The sequence below is a fragment of the Crocodylus siamensis genome, chromosome 5 (assembly GCF_052110815.1).
Source record: "Crocodylus siamensis isolate JL-2025a chromosome 5, ASM5211081v1, whole genome shotgun sequence".
In the NCBI taxonomy this organism is placed as follows: domain Eukaryota; kingdom Metazoa; phylum Chordata; order Crocodylia; family Crocodylidae; genus Crocodylus; species Crocodylus siamensis.
This window is the reverse complement of record NC_143399.1, coordinates 24132440-24153943: the sequence shown is the minus strand read 5'-3', so window position 1 is coordinate 24153943 and position 21504 is coordinate 24132440. Positions and strand designations below refer to the sequence as shown.

General features: G+C 43.3%; 1 protein-coding gene across 2 annotated transcripts; it reads right to left on the bottom strand.

Annotated features, from left to right (window-relative positions):
* Positions 1 to 210: 210 nt before the first annotated feature.
* On the bottom strand, positions 211 to 15527 carry IFI44L (interferon induced protein 44 like). Of its 2 annotated transcripts, none has more exons than XM_090048276.1 (8): positions 15392 to 15527; positions 12599 to 13104; positions 12470 to 12521; positions 8104 to 8299; positions 7676 to 7828; positions 6647 to 6818; positions 5551 to 5651; positions 211 to 1136 (listed from the first exon to the last, which is right to left on the bottom strand). In XM_090048276.1, exons 2-8 carry the CDS (start codon positions 13092 to 13094, stop codon positions 945 to 947), a joined length of 1362 nt encoding a protein of 453 aa, XP_089904402.1. In that variant the 5' UTR covers positions 13095 to 13104; positions 15392 to 15527; the 3' UTR covers positions 211 to 944. The 2 variants fall into 2 exon arrangements, with proteins under 2 accessions (XP_089904402.1, XP_089904400.1); XM_090048274.1 differs by lacking the exon at positions 15392 to 15527 and adding an exon at positions 15242 to 15380.
* Positions 15528 to 21504: the final 5977 nt, after the last annotated feature.

The following is a 21504-nucleotide window of genomic DNA, read 5'->3' as shown; positions in this document are numbered from 1 at the left end:
ACGGGGAGCCCCATGGGCTGGATACCACTTCTCCACAGACTGCATTTGGCACATGGGCCAGAGGCTGAGTACCCCAATGTAGGATATCTCCTAATGCCAATAAAACTAATCTGTCTCAAATCTGCAAATCTGTCTCAAATCAGTGAAGGCAAAAACCAATCAGATCCCTCTGTCTTGACCATCCCCATATCTGGATAAAGAAAAAGTTCCTTTGAAAATGTGCTCATAGTAATTTATTTTTCTAGTTAAATGTAATACAAAGTTTTACAGTACATGGTTTAGAATTTTCTTGGAAATTTTTTTAAAAGAATAGGTGATGCAACAAAACTCCCAAATTAATTCAAACTTCCTTCTCCGTGTCAATAGCATGTTTCCTACCTATTGCAAATTATCAATTTAACTGTGATTATAACATAATGCTTCCATCTTTGCAATGGATGCTGTAATGTATCTATATCTGAAAGGTAATAATTATTCGCCTAATAAATGTGTTTTTTGAGCTATAGTAATGTTAGACTAGAAAGACTGTATTGTGTTATGAACTAGCTTAAGAGAAAATATAAACAATATATAGAGTGCAAGCAACTATCATTAGCAGGTAATAACACAGGTTAAATCACTAGGAAAGTAATACCTTTAGGTAATTTCCCTAAAGGTTTGTACAGATTATTCATACAGTGGAAATTGGGAAAAGCAGGCTACAACACGTTTAATAAATGGATTCTACCTTGAAAGCTAGAGAATACACTCTCTTTTAATGCATGCAGGTTATAGCCAAATAAAAATCTCTTGGATCAAATTCACCACAAGCATAAGGAGCTGCAAGTCTACTGAAGCCAATGAAGTTGCATTGGCTTCAGGCAGCAATAAGTTTTAACTTCTGATGTCAGGTTTTTAAAAAGGCTAGTCTGATAATGGCACAAAATACCAATATTATGCTAATCTCACAGGGTCATCTTCTTTGGCTCCTCATAAGTGAAGTTGTCAAGATAGCTGTCTGCTAAACGTATCATCTGCCTTAATGCAGAAAGTATCAGGATATCAATATTGCACGTCAGCTCCAACTCTGAGCAGTAATTTTTAACAGGTACAATCTGAGAAAGAGGGATCCCAAATTTCGCTGAAGCTACCCGCATCTGTTTAAAAAAAAAAAAAAAAAAAAAAAAAAAAAAAAAAAAAGGGTTCAAAATGGGTTATCCTAAAATGCTTCTAAGCTCGTCCAGTTTGGTTTTTCTTTAAGGAAGATAACCGGCACCACCTGCCCAAGAGCAACCCCGCGCAGTTATTATGTACCCTCTTAAGCACCTTTTCTGCAAGCTGAACAGACGTAGTGCCTTCAGTTTCTCCTCCCATGACTTGCTTTCCGAGCCCTTCATCATCTTTGTTGCCTGCTTCTGGACCTTCTCTAACTTCTCCATGCCCTTATTAAAATGTGGAGCCCAGAACTACACAAAGTACTCCCAATGAAGCCTAACTAACACCAATAGGGAAGTAATCACCTTTTGTCTTGCACCTAATGCTTCTATTGATTTATCCCTAAACCACTTTCACCTTTTGTGCTGCTGCACTACACTGAAGACATACTCAATCTGTGACCTAAGACTCCCACGTGCTGTTGGGATCTACCAAGATTTCCAAGTGCTGCTATCCAGCCAGGTGTCACCCATTTTATATCTGTGTTTTTGATTATTCATCTAAAGCCATAGTACCTTGCATTTGTCTGAATGAACTTTATCCATGAAGAAGAATGGTAGCAGAAGGGCTGGCAAGCCCTCCTGGCCCAATAGGGACATTGCAGTCCTCTTGAAAAAGAAAAAAAGAGGCATACACACAGTGGAAGTTAGGAACAGTCCTCAAAGAGGACTATACAACAGTGGCCCGGACTTGTAGGGAAATGATTAGGAAAGCTAAGGCAGTGACTGAGTTTAAGTTAGCCAAAGGAGTGAAAGACAATAAGAAATCCTTCTTCAGGTATGTAGGAAGCAGAAGGAAAGCAAATGGAAGCATGGACCCCTGCTTAGGACAGCTGGTAATGGACACTCAGGAAAAAACTGAACTCCTGAATGCCCACTTTGCATCAGCATTTCACCAGACCAAGAGGAAAGACAAGCAAGATAAGGATCACAGGGGGCATGGTAGGAATGATGTCCTTCCCACTGTGGATACTGAGCTGGTACACAACCAACTAGAAAAGCTAAACATTTTTTAAGTCACCAGGACTGGATGGACTTCACCCAAGAGTGCCAATGAAGCTGGCTGAGGTTATTGCAGAACTCCTGGCAAAACTCCTTCAGAAATCATGGCACGCAAGGGAGATCCCTGAAGATTGGAAGAGCACCAACATTGTGCCCATGTTTAAGAAGGGGAAGAGGGAGGACCTGAGCAACTATAGGCCAATCAGCCTAACTTCCATCCCAGAGAAAAACATGGAAAAACTCATTAAAGAATCGGATACAGGCTGAAGAGCTGGGCAGACCAGAAGCAGATGAAATTTAACACTCAGAAGTATAAGTTTCTCCATCTGGGGGCAAACAATCCCCAACATGCCTACAGGCTGGGTGGCGACAATCTGACTTGTACCACAGCCGAAAGGGGCCTAGGGGTAGTGTTCAACCATCACATGAACATGAGCCGGCAGTGCCCAGCAGAGCAAACACACTGGCACGCATTAACCATTCCATCTCATGCAAAACTAAGGAAGTGATACGCCCATTGTACTCTGCCCTGGTGAGACCACAGCTGGAGTACTGCATCCAGTTCTGGGCACCACACTTCAACAAAGATGTGGAAAAAACTTGAGACGGTTCAAAGAAGAGCCATGCATATAATCAGGAACTTGCAAGACAAGCCATATGAGGAGCGGCTGAAGAACTTGGGTCTCTTCAGCCTATGGAAGAGAAGGCTGAGAGGGGACTTAGTAGTAGCTTACTGCTACATCAGGGGAGTACATCAAGAACTCGCTGAATGGCTGTTCACCAGGGAAGACCAGGAGCAACGGATACAAACTCTTGGAAGACTCCCACAGGCTCAATTCCAGAAAAAACTCCTTCACAGTCTGGGTGTCCAGACTGTGGAATAAACTCCCTCCAGTGGTGGTGGAGTCACCTACCCTGGAAAACTTCAAAAGGAGACCAGACAGTCACCTTGCTGGGGTCACTTGACCCCAGTTGTCTTTTCCTGCCTAGTGCAGGGGCACTGGACCCAATGATCTACAAGGTCCCTTCCAGCCCCAAACAATCTATCAATCCTGTTAGCTCTAGCCCGACTTTCCAATCCATCAAGATCTTTCTGAATTGCACTCACATCCTCCAGCATGTTCACAATCTTTCCCAGTTTTGTGTCATCTGCAAACTTGCTCAAGAAGTTTTCTATGCCAGCATCCAAATCATTAATAAGATGTTGAACAGTATCAGGCAGTGGGACTGTTAGGGTAGCTTGTCACATTTTGTTTTAGTTGCACATGTTTGAGTGGTGAATTACAGTATTGTTGGAACCTTCTTTTGTTTCTTCTGTTTCTGCTTTTTGGTATTTGAATGGTCAGCTATAGCTGTGAGTTTTCCCTCACAGCTTCTTTCCTTTTTTATCAATGTGAGAACAGTAGCTTATGTTTTAAGATTATCAGCATAGTGTTAGCCTTGTTACCAGCTCAAATTAACTGAACTTGGCACTAACCGAATAAATTAGAGTGATGAAATGATTAGATATGTCAATTACAGGGGACCAAATGGGACACTGACCGATTTCAGATTCCTTGGATTTCCAGTGTTGGTGGACAGACGAAAGTAAGAGGTCATGGCACGCGCAACTTAAGACACCAGTAAAAGGCCAAATTAAGAGGTATGCTTGTGATGGGTCTGTTGGAACAAAGGAATATGCTGACAGGATAAAATATGAACAGTATGAACAGTTAAGTAGGTCCATATTCTTTGGTTCTTCAATCAGGAGATCCCCCTGTCTTAACATAGGACCCAGTTTTCTTGGTTCTTCTTTTCTGGCCAACATACTTCTGCAATCTCTTCTTGTTGCCCTTAGCCCCCTTTGCCAGGTGCAGCTCATTCTTTATCTTTGCCTGATTTTGTCCTTACAAGTTCTTGCTATTTCCTGGTACACTTCCATGGTGACCTGACCATTCTTTCATTTCCTATATGCTTTCCTTTTGCATTTGAGGCTTTTTAGAAGTTCCTTGTGCAGCCACATTGGTCTCTTGCTTCTTTTGCTTCCATTGTGTAAGGACAAATTCTTGTTGAGCTTCCAATGTTGTGCCCTTCAGAAACTTCCAGCCCTCTTGGATGTCTTTATCCATCAGTCTATCCTCTCATGACACCATGCCTATTAAGTCCTGAAGTCAGATAAAATCCACTTATTTTAAATCTAGCATCCTAATTTTGCTGACCTCATGGTTTACCTGTCTCAGGATCTGGAATACTATCATATGATGCTCACTTCCTCACATGTTACCCATCACCTTGCCATCCTCTACCAGTTCTTCCCTGTTGGTCAGGACAAGATCCAAAAAATAGATGATCCTCTAGTTACATCTTCAACCTTCTGGAACAGAAAGTTGTCCTCCACACAAGTTAGGAACAGGGTTGACATTTTACATTTGGCTGCACTGTTCTTCCAGCAGATGTCTGGAAAATTGAAGTCTCCAATCACTACCATCTCATAGGTTTTGGATATATTTGTCATGTGCTTGACAAATGCCTCATTCACCTCCTCTTCCTTAGTTGAAGTGCCCCTGCTGACATTTTGTAATGTGGGGACACAAATACAGCTGAAGCTGCCATCTGCTGGAGCATGGTAATTATGCAGCATGTCAGAGTACCTTTTCTGCACATGTCTAGCATCTAAAAGAGACAGAGAGAGAAAGAAGAAAGAAAGGGGAGGGAAGCAAACACAACACTGGAAAAAAGGAAAAAAATACCCCAAACACACCAGGGACTAGGCAAACACTCAAGCACCAATCAAACCACCCTAAGTTATTAACACAGAGAAAAGACTCTTCAAGGCCATCCCACACCTGAGCTGCTTATATCAGAGCAACTGCTCTCTCCTCACCCCTCCTTCTTCCCCTGACATGCTTCCAATGCCAGGAAGGAAAGGGCTAGATAGTGCAAGAATTATCTTTCTGTCCTGCTCCCCCCCCCCATAGTTACATCGACTAAGAGCCATTTCTTACCAAGGGAATCCTCAGCTGGCCTATAGGAGCCAGAATCTGGCTCCTGTCTACAAAACAATAGGGCAAAAGAATCTAGTCCTTAATTTTAATGAGATTTATTATATGTTCATTTTATTTTATTACCCGCTCTTATTCTTGGAGATGAACCTTACAATTTAAGCAAGGCCTTAAAACAGAACCACAGATACTAAAGGATATACGTAGGCATACCTTCAGCTTATGCGTACAAGACTTCTCCGAATGAAAATGTGTGTAGAGTAAGAAGGGGCACAAGCATCACAGAACAACTGTACAAAATCACAATATCTCAGTCTTCAAGATAATTGAGTGACTGTATGGCACTATAACCAACAATGCTGGGTTTTTTTTACCTGTTCCATAACAGTTTTACTTCTATAGACATATGCAAGGTTGTCTTCAAGTAAAGGACAAAGTTCATCCACTTTAGTTAGACAAATCAGCTGTGGAACTCCTGCATCAAAAAATGAGTAAGGTTTTACACCTAGTTTTTTAATCAGTTTTTCATTGCAATGACTTCTGCCTAGAAAAGGCAAAAGAATTTTGTTTTGCCCAAAAGTATTAGAAAAGAAGATTAATTATAAGCAAATCTGAATGAAACAATTATGAAACAACCTATGCATGTGGGTGGGAAAATATTTTGTAAACAAATTGATTATTTAGTTAACACCGTAGACACGACACTTAATGGCTAATTTAGTAACCGGGCCAGGGTGGAAATTTGATTATTCAAAACAAGGACTATAGAAAACAAGGTACACCTAGCAATTAGCTTTTCATGGCTCTGTCCATTTTATCCTCTGGAATTGACTTGTACAACACTGGGAGCATATCACACTCCTGCTACTGTATCTAGCCCTAGCCACACGAGATAATGGTGTGGAGCAGTGCTTGCTAGTATGGGACTCCCACGCTTCCCTTTTTATTTGCTTTTTCTGTTTTCTTTCTGCAGTGTAGCTGCTAAACAAATCAGTTTTAATGCCCAGCATTTTCTAAAACAATTAATAAAATCAAAGTGGGTAACTCCCGGAGAGATGTATTCCTAGGAGCCTTACTAGTACATGTCTATGTCTACTGGGGATCTATGCCAATCAAAATGGCTTTGCTATATTAAGGAGAAGAAACATATGCTGTAAACCCAAACAGGAGAGAGAGAGTACTCAGGGACCCCTGGAATTTCTCTTTTTCCCCAGTGCCGCTACTATAGCTTAGCACCGTAGCAAATATCTCTCCAATAAGAAAAATGAATATACTTCCATAAAACAATGCCATTTACAGAGATGAACCTGGTCGAAGGATTCACCCCCAAGAACAATATGTAACAGTCTATTCCCTGAGTATAAGCATGGGTCCTAGCAATGCTTTAAGTGTTCAGGCTTGAAACCTTGATTAATTTCTAAGCAGGCTCACTTCCTTCAATTCTGCACTGTTAAGGAACATAAAACGCACCAAGTTGGTTCACTTTCTTTCGAACTAGTTTCAGCTTCTGTTCCAGTGTGTCCGAGAGGATCTCTATTTTGCACCCATCAACAACAAATACAACACAGTGAATTTGATCTTTCAGAGCAGGATTTTTTATGTAGCCTGGAGAATCTTGGCAAATGGAGACAGCTGGATTAAACTGCAAAGAAAATATCTGACAATAAGTTTTAGCAGTTCCAGAAAACTCTGCAGTCTAATAGTTACATGAGCCATATCTCTAAACAAGTAGTAAATAGTATTTGCTTCATTTTATAGGAGAGAAATGCTGGTCTGTAGGGAGGTGACTGAACTCACAGTGGAACTACTAGAATGAAGATTAAAACCAAATGACATCAGGGTGTTGCAGTCCCTTAGTCATTCTTTCAGACAGTCAGATTCTGATTTTAGTTATTATAAGCTGGTGTAAATCCAAAATAGTCCATTTAAAATGTATAAGTTATATCTGAATACATATGAAAACATTTAAAGAGGAGCTATTACAATTATTAATAAACTTAGTTACACTTTATTATTTGTCACCACTACTTTGAAAAATTCTATTAAATATTTTTTAAACCTACAGTGTCAGTATGCCATTTACATTTCTAGTAGCAAATATGCTTCAAAATAGTTTAAACCAACTGTAATAACTTGGGCCTAATTATTCATTGGCTTACACAAGTACAAAATGATTCCCAAACTATACCAGACAAGAAGAATAAATTATTATTTAAACAAGTTTGTATGACTATAAATGACAGCATAAGTGATTACAGACAGTGCAGGACAGCAGAGAATCAGACTTAACACTTTCATATAGTTTATTGATTTTTAAAGACACCTCACTTCTGAGTGCCTATAGTCAGTTCCAAATCTGCCAGAATTTCTAGCATAATCTACCAAGCAGAGTGCTTATTTTCCTCTAGTAATTAAATGCAAGATAAAAATTTGGGAAAGAACCATTTAAGGACTTCACAGAGTTCAATACAAAATGCATAAAATTTGAAGAAATCCTACCTGATACCTATCAGGAATATGGCCTTTTATTATGTTAGTTATTTCATTAATTTCTAAACCACATCCTAATTTTTCTTCTAGTCCCATTGTGTCACAGAAGATAACAGGGAGAGCCTTGCCATCTCTTCCATCTTTAACTGGATATAACCGATACTAGTGGAGCAGAAACATAATGTAACATGTTACTGAAAAGTGCACAGTGACCGCCAGATTCCACACCCCTTCTCCAAAATGCGTAATGCCTTTTCCCACAACACATTTTGCTGGAGCATAAATTTCAGTGAGGGTAAGCATGGAAAAAGTTATTAAAATATGATCCTTAAAGAAACATCTGTATTTTTTTCTCTTGTGCTGAAATGACATATGGATTTTGTTTAAGTGGATGTGCCTGTAGCTTAGAAATTAAGCAGTTAAAAGCAAATCCATACCTGTGTTGTCACACTTGTATCATCAGACCCTGTTATTGCTTGATTTGTCACATAACCTCGGAAAACTGAATTCACAGAGTTGAAAAAACTGGACTTCCCAGCTCCAACTGGACCAACAAATAGAATTCGAATCTGAGAGACTGAATTTAGATATGGCTCATAAGATCTGACTTCATCCATGATTTTTTTTCTCTCCCTGTGAAAATAAAAATACATCAAAATCAGACACAGGTGGTATCTCAGCCCCTATTTTATGATGCATATTAACAAGAGAAAATCAGGAACATGCAAATATTTCCCCTCTCCCCACACCCCACTTTCAACTCTGGTGTCCTCTAATTCTGCATTCTGAGTTAGAAATATCTATGATCTGGTTTTCAGAAAGTGCCTGCTGAAGTTAAAGAAAGTTGGCTGTAAATCTGGTACAGGCATCCTAAATGAGGCAACTAAAAGACCTAAAACAGTTGTTCTGCTTTAACAGAGGTAAATTAAACCTCTGAATTAAGTTAAATCCAGAATAAGGTACTGGCTCTGCCACAGGTACTGAGCCATGGTAAAGTCATCTAAGCAATCTGAGGAATATGTTAAAAACCCTTTTTAAGGAGAGTAGGTGACTCCATTTACAGAACATATAGACACACAATATATATAGATCTGTCATGCATTCAGGTAACAGAGCTCAGGTTCTATAAATCACCAAATGCAGCTTATATCTTAAACCTGTATCCTATGAAACATAGGAAATACACAGATTCAGGCAGAAGAGAAACAGATGAACCAGTGTCTAGAATGTGGTCAATGAAATGTAACCATTGTTCAGAAGTGCAAACTTCAATGTAGTAAAGGAGTTTGACTAATTAGAGGTAAACAGTAATTAACTACCCTCAGGGAAATAACATCAAATACAGTGATTTTGTTTTGATCGCTGATGTAAGAGATGTCAAGCTTTGTAGAAATGCCCTTTAGTTTTTTACACTCTGAACATTAAGGACATCCTTTGCAGAAAAGGATGTACAGCACAGATTTGAAAAGCAGCATACTGCCACTAGGATGAAGGATGTTGGGATGCAGGGTGTTCTCCAGATGGATCAAATGCACTATTTTTTACTATCATTATTCTTAGGCTGATTTGGGAACTATTCAGTCAATTAACTATTTTAACTAGCTGTTTAACTGGCCTATAATCCTGTAGATCAGCCACCTTGAATCTCTTCCAGAGTGCACAGTTTGGCTAGCAATAAGCCTAGCTTTTCAGAAAATTTACTACCGTTGAAACTTTCATCAATTGTGTAAAAGTGATAAGGATTTTCTCCTCAAGGTGATCTTTAAACATACACAACATATAACAGCAAATTCCCATAAAATAAATTTACCTTTTCTCAAAGTTCCTCAAGCGTTTTCTTCCAAAGAGTCATGAAACCGTAATAGGTTACTATTGCTGTCAGTAAACCTTAACTTAAAGATAACAGCTTATTCACTGCTTTTCAGACCCTCATGCCAGCCTGGAATCTCCAGGGAACTCAGGACAATAGCATCACAAACCTGGCAATTTTCCCTTTGTGAGAACAGTGTTGATTCCCAGTCCACCCAGTTAATGTCCTTTAAGACTTTCTGGATCTCAGGAGGCTGAAACGCTTGGCCTCTCTGGCATGTTTCTGGCGCAGATTTTGTCTGTTATCACCTTGCATAAATTGAGCCTTGCAGCCCAGCTGTCTTTCACCCACAGGATTAATACTGAACCCAAAACAGAACAGTAGTTTAAGGCTAGGGAAGGACACTACACATAAACCAGTTTAAGTGATCCAAAACTGTTTTAAACCTGTAAGAGAAGTTCAGTGCACATAAACCAGTCTGAAAATTGCTGAAACTGGTTATAACCCTGTTTGAAAATTGCTGAAACTGGTTTGAGATACTACATTCAACCAGGTTTATCAGATTTAACTGATTTGGGTCAAACCAGTTTATGCAATGTCTGTCTCAGACCTTTCCTGGTTTAAGTTAAATCAGAGTCCCCCAGTATCCTGGCATGCTCTCTGGGCTGGGCGGGGCCCTCTGCTCTGGGCTGGCCCTTCCCCTCTGCTCCCTGGCTGCAGCTCCATCACAGACTGTGCATACAACAGGGTCTGCCCCCCTCCAACCCCTCCTTGCTCAAGCAGGAATCCCCCCCTCTGCTCTGCCTTACCCAAATACATCCCAGCATTAGCTAGCATACCACATGCTGGCTATGGTCTGTGCTGTGGGAGATGGGACAAAGACAGACAGAACTATGTCAATTTAGGGCTTTCTGGAACTAATCAACAAGTAGCTGGTAATGTCCCTCCATTCCTTCCTTGGAAAAGCTGTTTAAGAAGAGCATGAACTAATGGAGAGAGGCTGTTGTTTTCTTAATGGGAGGACAACATTGAGTTAGGGGTGATAAAGACTGTGTTATCAACTCCCTGCTGGGCTGCTCAGGATGGAGGGAGAGGAGCCCCTCCCTAGTCAGAGCGTCCTGCTGGGGCCTGGTCATACTCCTCCTCAGCTCAGCACTATGGAAGAGAGGGAGGGCTGCTCTAGGACCCCCTGGCTTCTAGCCTGAGCTACTGCAGCGATGTTCCAGCATTCTTCATCCAGAGGGGATGTCTGAACGGTGAAAAACTGGTTTAGCCTAGCCAGGTTAGACTAACCTGCAAAGATTGAATCAATTCAGGCTCAGGCTTTTTGAATGTCTGTCCCTAGCCTAAATGTCTGTCCCTAGCCTGTCCTATAACTCCAGCTACATGGACACACAAAGCAGACAAATGATGCACTGCCTCATACTAGGAGAAGTCACTTAGTTCCAGGATAAAGTGACAAGTAACTATACACAGATGTAAGCTACACTGGTGTATTGATCTCATGTCCACTCTCCTAGTCACTTCATTTGCTCAGTGCAAACTGGCTTCCTCTTTTTAGTAGCCAGGCACTGTAACAGTGTTCCCTTGACTAGCTTTGCAGAACTGTTTGTGAAATAACTTTTTCTTCCATACCTGCATACGTTGCACTTGGATCCTGAAAACATTGCTTGATCATGGAACCTAAGCACCACTCCCAGCTTCCCATGATAATTTATATAAAGTGGAACTTCTTCTATTGGAGAGAAAGTACATTTCTGTACCATGGATCATGCTAGGGAGCACTGTTATGAAGCACAGCACACCCACTCTGCAAGCTCTACTTCCCAACGCTGAGGGCTGGCCATGTATTAATGGACTGCCTTTTTTGGCAGGGCTTATGGGCATGTTCCCAGTCCTCATATAAAGGAGACCACATGATATCAGTTTCTGCTACCTCACCTGGAGCAACAGTGGAGTGCTTCACTGTGGATTCCCTGGTATGGTCCTGAGGCTGTATTTTCATATCCTAAGATTGCCCCACTCCAGAACACTATTTAACTTGGTAGTTAAGGAACACATTTGGGGCTTGCAAGAGCTCCAGTCACTATGAATGACCAGGTTTCTCAAATCAGCCCTCACTCCAGTAACCAGTTCAAGGTTATGAAACCTAAGTGGAGATAGGTACTTATCTGAAAAGAGTGAGGTATAGGTCACCATCTCTGTACCAAACATTACCTACTGTCTGTTTTCAGCATGATAATTTTGTTAATCCCATTCTTAGGTCTCTAACCTGACTATGTATAATTAGTAAGCACTAATGCAGAGATAGATCCTACTGGGTGGCATGACATCTAGAAGTTAGTGTTCAATGTTGTTGTGCCTAAGACAGCTAAGTCCCTTTGTAGCTTTTAGCCTCTTTTTGGACACTGACAGATGTGAAAAAAAGAAAAAACAAGTGCTTTACTTCCATCTCGGCACACCCCTGCACCAAGCACAGCTCATGGCCAAAAGAGGCATTGCATTAGTTTGACTGACTCACCCAACATCTTTATAGATCACATGCTTCAACAGGGCTTTTTGGTGCTTTGCTCTAATAGCCAATTGAATCTGCTTTAGTTAAAAGTGCCAAAAAGCCCTGCTAAAGCACCTGATCTATACAGACACTGGGGAGCTGGATTAAACTGATGTGCTTCCTCTTCTGGTAAAGCACTGGGGTTCGGGCAGGGGGTTTATGCCTGTCAGCAGCCTTTTTGCCTCACTTGCCATCTTTTAAAATGGTAATAATATACTTCCATGTATTGCTGAAATAGTACAAGAATAAATGCAATAAGACCAGGATGCACTTGGATTCTATGTTGATGGAATTCATATAAGTACCTAAAATATACAAACAACATTTCAATATCAAATAACTATATCAAACTTTATTACTGTCTATCAAATTCCCAGATAACCCCCAGGGTTCACTAGCCACAGATCATCACATTTATATGCTACAATAGTTAACTTACTCAGCTGTCCAAGTCACATTCCTCCATGGAGATTCTAGGAAATCAGTATAATCTAGGGGGAAGTAATATAATATTAAGAATATGAAACAAAATTCTCAATTTTCATTTTCTCTTTAGATGCGAATTTACCTTCAACTCTATAAACTTCACATTCCAAAAGCTTGAAATCATTTCCAGTCAACTCCTCAGCAGGGGCTATGTAGTTCTTGTTATCATTCATTGCTACTGATACACTATTACCATTCAGAGCGATTAGAAAGTAATTTCCAAAGTTAGGGCCACTGTTAGAACAGACATATACAGCATTAGCTGCAATTTGACACACAAATATTTTAGAGTTGATCACACCCTCTTCCTCTGTTAGTCTAAAGAGAAAAGCCTCCTCATCACTTAGGTACTTCTGAATCGAAACATAGCTCTGACTTGTAAAGCCTCCAAAAATAAAACCACTTTCATTATATACTACTGTTACAGTTGGTCCTTGATTATCACATTTGGCATGAAATTCACCAGTGGTGAAACCATGGACACTTCCCTTGTACAGAAGTGTCAAGTGACTGCATCTCAAAAGACGTTTCAGTTCCTTTTCTTCATCTTTTGTTAATCTGGTTTTGACAGCACTCATCCTTCTTAATCTAGAGAAAGAGAGAGAAATTACAAATGTATTATTTATTCATTCATATGCATGAGACTAGTATCTAGAAGTATCAAATGAGGTCAGGCAGGGTTAAAACAGAGAACAGTTCCTACTACAAAGTCTACACTCTACACAAACAAGATAAGCATGGTGGAAGAAGCCATTGTTTTCTCTATTTTACATGCAAGAAATGAAATACAGGAGGCCAAAATCCTCAGCTTGTGTAAACCAACACATATTCATAGACCTCAACGTTTATAGAAAGACTCATTCACAGAGCTAGTGTCACAAACGAGTCTCAGAATTGTTTGCAAGAGTAAAACTGCATGTAAGATATGTTGGCACTAGTAATTTTGCTTGTACTATAGGAGTGATAAAAATTATACTTCGTTTGTGGGGTTTTTCTTTTTCTTTTTCTTTCTTGTTTCTTCTACTTCCTTTATATCTCCGCTTGATTGTTCATAGCCATAATTCTGCCAAAATAAATCCACTGTATGAACTGATATGGGAAGAGGGGGAATAAGTTGCTGTCCATTTTTTTTTAAAGGTATGCCTATACTGGATTTCAAGTCATGAGGATCGTACACTTGTCATTTAATTATTCTCAACTACAGAGATACATGAGACATATAAAGCTGTCCTTTAATCTTTACATCATTTACATGGCAGTAGGCAGAACTTCCAGCACCACAAACTGCCTGTTTTCATATTAACAAGGATGTATGCACACTGTATACATGTTTACTTGGAAATAACATGATGGGGCAAAATCCCTTGTTTTGGATTCAAGGACAAGTGGAGGAAGGCAGGCAGCTACTGCAGCTCTGGCTGTGGCTCTGGCACCATGCTGAGCTGGAGTCAGAGCCACCATTCCTTACCCCTGTATCCACCATCTGCCACCTCTGTTCTGTGCTGCCTTTCCCCCCTGCTTACCCTGAGTTGCAACTCCAGCCCACAGCACAGAGCAGATGCTGACTCTGGCTTCTGCCCGGCCAGGAAGTAGTGGCGCTGGCAGCTCCAGCTCCGGCTCTGGCTCCGGCTCCGGCTCCGGCCCCGGCTCCAACCCTAGGGCCAGGGCCAGAGCTGCCGTCACAACCAGTCAGGGTAAGTGGCAGAGGGGAGGAGGGGCCAAGCAGGGTGCAGACAAGTGGTAATAAGCAAAAGGCACCAGGGAGCACAGGCACTGCAAAAAATGAAGCAGGCAAGGGAGGGTGCAGGCAAGAAGGCAGGTGCCAGGTTGGCACAGGTGCTGCAGCACAGAGAGGTGACAATGGGAACAAATAGCAGGGTGGGTGCATGGTGGAGGAGGACAGGCAGCAAGGGGCCAGTGCACATGGGCAAGAGGTGAGGGTCAGATTGTTTGACTCCCCCACCAGCTGCCCCTGCCACTGTTTTTCCTGTTGCAGGGGGAGCAAATTAAGACAACCTTCCAATAGTTAGACTCTATACATGGAAAATTATAACAGATTTATAAAAGCTCCAGGTCTAGGATCTAATTATTTAGGGGTCATGCGAAAGTCACTCATATTGGATTTAGGTAAATGTGGTAACCTACAAAACATTTTGCTTAGAAAATCCCATTGTTCAAAAGTCAGAATCTTTTGAAAGCTCTGCACCGAACCTGCAGGTGGAACCTGCAGATGCTTTGGTTAACTTACTCACTGATTGTTGCCACAAGTGAAGCATTCAACTGAAAGTTCAAAGCCGAAGTTACCATGAATGGAACAAGATCCATACCAGAAGTGTAACCCAGGCAGTACTCCAAGAGGTACCCCCTCTCCAACTGAAGGGAATCAAAGAAGGTGCACAAGCACTGTGGGAGGTATAGGGACTTTCCTCCCCCAACAGAGCACAGCCAGTCACACTCCTTTGTTACACTATTGATTCATACTAGCACTGCAATATACAGGCATCATTAAACAAATATGTTTGTAAACCACCTTCTGTCTTACTACTCAATCAGAGTCATCAACTTTTCAACATTTACAAACTAGAAAGCCTCCCAAATAGTTCAAGAGATGATGCATATATATACACACGCATGTGTTATAAATATTACACTTCATTCAGTTATGCCATACATTTAATAATACATGTTAATATAACATATTATAAATAAAATTATATATTCTCACCAAGTGAGCCCTCCTCCTGGGAAGTTCAGTACGCAGTGAGGAAAGAAAACTGAAAGCAATTTTTTACATCACAAGGAGGCTGGGGCTTTACTTCCTTATTTGTGGTTCCTTTATTGTTTCCTAACAATTGCCAAGCCAGCTGTAACTCACCTAAAATATCAGAAGACTCCTCAACAAGAAATAGTTCTGCTTCTTAGTACGATAAAGTGGCACAGGTTAGAATTTTTAAACAGTTATTGCCCTGGCCAGCTGGCTACGGGGAACAATAGCAGGAAGAGAAAGCAGGGACTGGCCACATCTGGGCCAAGTAAACAGGAGGCCTGGTCAGCTGACTGAGGAGGCTATAAACCTTTTCTCAAGGCTGAGGTAGGGGGAGTGGTGGGGTAGGATGCAGCCACCCTGAGAGCCAAGGCTCTGAGCAAGCTATGCAGGAAAAGCTGTTGCTCAGGAAGGGAAGCCTCTGTTGGCAGAGAGTGAAGGAGAGCCTGGGGAGTGCAGAGGATGGAGAATGTTTCTGTTGTGTTAAGTCAGAAAGAAACCTGGGAAAGAGGAGGTAAAGGCACGTGGAATGGAGAGAACCGATTAAACCCTGGAGGGACCATGTGCATCCAGAGAACTAAGGGCAGCTCAGATAGTGCCTGGAGGGGTCCAGTGAAATGGGTGCGTGTGGTAGGCTGGGTGGTTTATGTGAACCCAAAGTTAAACTCTTTCCTTTCTTCTGCTCAGGTCTTGGTCACACCTGGTGGACCAGGATGGCTCTAAAAAGAGGTATGGAGGCAACAGAGCAGAGTGTTCAGTGTCCTGTGAATTTTTCCCCTGTGGCTGGACTCAATCATCTTGTGGTCACTGCTGCCCAAGTTGCCATCCACTTCTACCTTCCCCACCAATTCTTCCATGTTTATGAGCAGCCCACCAAGAAGAGCATGGCCCCTAGTTAGCCACTCCAGCACTTGCACCAGGAAGTTGTCCCCAATACGCTCCAAAAACTTCCTGGATTGCCTGTGCACTGCCGTATTGCCCTCCCAGCAAGTGTCAGTGTGACTGAACTCCCCCATGAAAACCAGGGCCTGTGATCAGGAAACTTCTGGTAGTTGTTTGAAGAAAGCCTGTTCCACCACTTCTTTATCTGATCTGTAGCAGACCTCCACCACATCACCCTTGTTGCTTTCCCCTCTGACCCTAACCCAAAGTTTCATACTCGAGCTCTGAGCCATTGTATAGCTCTTTTACATAAAGTGCAAAACAGCCTCTTCTCCCCTGCCTGTCCTTCCTGAACAGTTTATACCCAGCCATGACAGTGCTCCAGCCATGCGAGCTATTCTAACAAGTATCTGTTATCCTAATCATATCATAGTTCTGCAACTGTGCAAGGACTTCCAGTTCTTCCGGCTTGTTTCCCAGGCTCCATGCATTCATGTACAAGCACCTGAGCTAACTAGCCGATTGCCCTGACTTCTCAGAAAGAATGAGAACACCTCCCCTGTTGCCCACTCCTGCTTGTCCTTCCTCCAGGTCACCCACTTCCCAACTTACCTCAGGGCTTTGGTCTCCATCCCCTGACAAACCTAGTTTAAAGCTCTCCTCACTAGGTTAGTAAGCCTGTCTGCAAAGATGCTCTTCCCTCTCCATCAGGTGGATCTCATCCAGATCAATGCTTGGGATCTCAATATCATGCTGTTAGGCAGGAGGACATGACACAAAACTATACACACACACAAACTCCACATATAATACTATGGGTTCACACACATGCACATACACAAACATGCACTTTCGTGGCTGTGCATTAACACCAGGGGTTACTCAGGGTCACAGTGCCCTGGGGGCTGCTCAGGGTCACACTGCCCTGGAGGAGAAAGAGAAAGAATGAGAGAGTGAGAGAAAGAACCAGCCAGGAAGCTGGAGAGAGATGGTGGAGGGAACCAGAGAGGAAGCAGGAGGACCAGTGGAGCAGGAGGCAAGGGTTGATGGGACAGAAGCCAGGAGACAGTGGGGGTCAGCAGAGGTGGCAGGGAAAAAGCCAGCAGAGATGCCAGGGCTGGAGAGAGAAGGTGGAGCTGTGAGCCAGGGAGCTCAGGACACAGAGCAGGGAGGGAAGAACTGAGCAGGTGGTGGAGCCAGTAGGGAGAAAGCTAACAGTGGGGGTCAGCAGAGGTAGCAGGGAAAGCCAGCAGAGATGCCAGAACCAGAGACAGAAGGTGGAGCAGCGAGCCGGGGAGCTCGGGAGATCAAGGAGAAAGCAGAGGCAGCAGAGGTGGAGGTAGCTGGGCTGGATAGCCAGGGAACCAGCTGGCAGCCAGGGGGATCAAAAGGCAGAAACCAGGAGCTGGGAAAAGCCAGGAGACAGCAGAGAGGAGCCAGGTGTCAAAAGAGAGCAGCTGGGAAAAACAGACAGAGCAGAAGCTGCGGGAGAAAAAAGGGGGGCAAGACAGAGATAAGCTGGGACGCTGACAGAGAGACTGGGCAGCAGAGCAGGAAAAAGCTGGGAGACAGTGAAAGAAGGGGAGAAAGCCAAGGGGTGGTAGGGAGGGCTGATCTGCAAGATGGAGGTAGAAACAGAGGTGGAGGAGACAGCCGGGGGAAATGAGGCCAGGAGAGATTGGGAAAGCAGCGAGATCAAAGGGGTAGAAGCCGGGAAGCTTCGAGAGGCAGTGGAGCAGAAATGAGGAGTGGTGAAAGTTGGGGTTTGGAGGAGAGCAGAGCCAGGGTTTTAAAGGTAGCAGAGAGGGAGCTGAGATGACAGAGAGAGAGAGAGGGAAGGACAGAACAAAGGTCAGAAGGGCAGAGAGTAGATACTGGAGCAGGGCCAGGAGGTTGGTAAGATAAAAACACAACTATACAGCCTCAGCAACACAGTATACAGCCCCACAAAGTTATTGGTTCCCACACACACACACAAAGACACTCACACCCACACAATGGTAGCAGGAGAGAAAAGGCTTAATGGAGGGGTTTGAAGTCCAGGTGTGCAGAGACAGAGTTCAGGTCCCTTGCTTGGGGGAAGAAGGTGGGTGATAGCTACCTATCTCAGGCTGAGAGTTGATCCTTGATGGTCAGTTGGGGTCTTCTCCAGCAAAGTGTTGTCCAGAGGGGGTCACTGGCAGGGCCTCTGGGTGGATAGGTGGTGTGGCATAGTGCTTGTCTAGATGGAGAGGGCATCCCAAGGAGGTCACACTCTACCACCCCTTTTATAGGGGTGGGCTACCTGTGACTCCGATGGGCAGGAAATGCCCAGGCAAGGGCCAATCCTGTTCAGATGAGGTCATGCAGTTCCAGGTGTCCTTATTGTCCAGTGGGATACAATGGTGCAGTTTCTGGTTTCTATTCTTTGTTTCTATGAAGCTGATTTCCTGAGGATCTTCATCTTTCAAATATTGGGTCCTGGGAGTAGGTCTGTGCAAGAAGGTGGTCCAATCGTTGACCTGATGGTTCAGTCGTTGAGCAGTAGCTATTTTTAGGCCTGCTACCATTGTGTCTCAAGCACCCTCATTCATCCTCATTCACCCAGGGACCAATTTACATAGGAGGGGTAGAAATGAGTCATAGTTGCAACACAGTTACAACAAGTTATGCCCAGGCTGGGGACACAAAATAGATACTGGACATTACAAGATGGAGGGTTGACATTACTTTGGTTAACTTACAGGAACAGGTCTAAACCATACAATATCAATATAAAACAGTAATAGTTAATACAAACCTAAGAGAAATACAATATAAAACAATTCAAATCAATACAAAAATAACAGAACACTATTTACAATATAAAAAGGGACTTATCACAATAATGGACTACAAGGACTTAGCTTATCTATGACTACTTATAAGGGACAGAGAGGACAGACAGAATGTCAGAAATAGTTGGGGAAGGGGGAAGAATGTATTTTTAAATAAAAAGAAAAAATGGGGGTTTTGCTACACTAGCAATCCTTCTTGGAATATCATCCCATGGTAAAAAAGCCAAAGCCCTGTTGGCAACACCACCTGTGCAGCCATGCATTGATCTGCAGGATGCACCTGCTTCTGCCCAGGCCCTTGTCTCTTTCACCCAAAGCCCCGTAGTCATTTTTTAATCTGCTCAGGGTCTCCACTGGCAGTATAATTTGTGCTCACGTGGATGAGCAGCATGAGGTAGGAGTCAGAGGGCCAGATAAGTCTCAGTAAATATTTTGAACGTCATAATCCCCTTTATATGCCCTAAATTTTGGACGTGTATTAGTCTATATAGTGGCAACATAGAAGATAAGGAAATATAAATAAAAAAAACATTCACACATATCAAATGTTTCCCAGAGGTTGAGTGACTATGGCTAACTAGCTAGGTTTAACCAAAAACTTTTGCTAGTTGGCCAGAGATTTCAGAGTAGATTCATGGAAGCATTTAGCCTAATTTTGCCACCTAAAGGAACCCAGCCATAATCAGAGGCCTAGTCTTTCTATACAATGCTCTGGTAGAACTACATAAAATCAGATCCACAAAAGCCAGGAAGTCCAGTAGGGAATGGCAAGGAGATAGGTGGGGTGAAGTTAAGGTAAGTAAAAGAAGCACTTAAACCTACAAGGAGATGTGAATCTCTTTGGAAACACTCTCCTGGAGAAGGTACCTTTCCTTGTGCAACCAGATAGTGGGAGAAAGTGCTGGTGTCTTGTACCCAAAATCCTAGAACACTCATCTTGGATATGTGAGATAAAGATTGAAATTCATCCCCACTTGAGGGAACCTGGGCCTATACATCACACAATAGTGCCCAAACCAGCGAGATGCATAGCTCCTGCAGGCAACACAGAGGACACCGTAGCTACCATCCCCACTCTCCCCAAGACCAAACACAAAGTGTTTGTCATGGGAGACTCCATCCTGAGGGGGACTGGGGGCAATCTGCCACCCCAACCCCTTAGCCCGGAAAGTTTGCTGCTTCCTGGGGGCCCGCATCCATGACACTGCAGAGAAGATCCCTAAACTCCAGCCCACAGATCACTATCCCATGCTCCTCATCCATGTGGGCACCAATGACACGGCTCAAAGTGCTCCTAGCCGTGTCATGAGGCATTTCAGGGATTTGGGTGCGGGGCTAAAGGGTCTGGGGGCACAGGTGGTGTTTTCTTCAATCCTCCCAGTCTCGGGCTATGGGCTGAGGGACAGGAGGAACCACATAGACAACCAAGACTGCGGCGCTGGTGTCATCAGGAAGGCTTGGCTTCCATGACCACAGTCCACTCTTTGGAGAGAGAGGCAGCGAGCTGTTAGGAAGGGATAGCCTCCACCTCTCACCACTGGGGAGGAGGCCCTTCTCAGCTAAACTGGCTGACCTGCTCCACCAAACTTTAAACTAAGCCTGCCAGGGGATGAGGGACTACTGCCGCAGCTGGGCCACTGAGTGGCCCTTGCAAAGCCAGCAGGCCAAGGCACATAAGGGATCCCACCCCAGCCCCAGCCCTGGAACAAAATGTAGGCAAGGCAAGAGCCCCTAAGGGGACATTTGCGTGTCTATACACAAATGCCAGGAGACTGAGGAATAAACAGGAGGAACTTGTTCTCCTCCTAAATGCAAATAACTACAATGTCATTGGGATAACAGAAACCTTGTGGGATTCCACCCATGACTGGACCACGGGTATAGACAGCTATACCCTGTACAGGAGAGATCGAGTGGACAAAAAGGGCGGGAGCATAGCTCTCTTTGTCAAGGAAAGCTATGTGTCCCTGCAAACTGACATTGGCACCCATAGTGGACAACTTGAAACCCTCTGGGTTAAAATCCATGGGGAACATGGTGCAGGGGATACTATGGTGGGGGTCTACTACATACCCCCTACCCAGAGTCAAGACCTTGAACAGGAGTTCACCAGGGAATTGGCTGAGGCCACACAATCCCGGTGTATGGTTGTCATGGGAGACTTTAACTACCCAGACATCTCGTGGGAGGAGTACTCGGCCAAATCTAAGCAGTAGCAAAGTTTGCGCTCATGTGTGGACGACCTCTATTTCATGCAGGAAGTCTACAGGCCAACAAGAGGTAAAGCACTGCTCGACCTTGTACTGGCAACTGGGGATGACCTAACTGGCAACCTAACAATCAAAGGGAAGCTGGGTGACAGTGATCATGAACTGATCATCTTCACCATCTGCCATAAAGCTGGCAAGTCAGTCAGTTGTACAGAAGTCCTTGACTTCAGGAAATCTGACTTTGACAAGCTAAGGAGGCTTGTCAGAGAGGCTCTAAAAGGCCACAACCCAATGGAGAGGGGAGTTCAGGATGCAT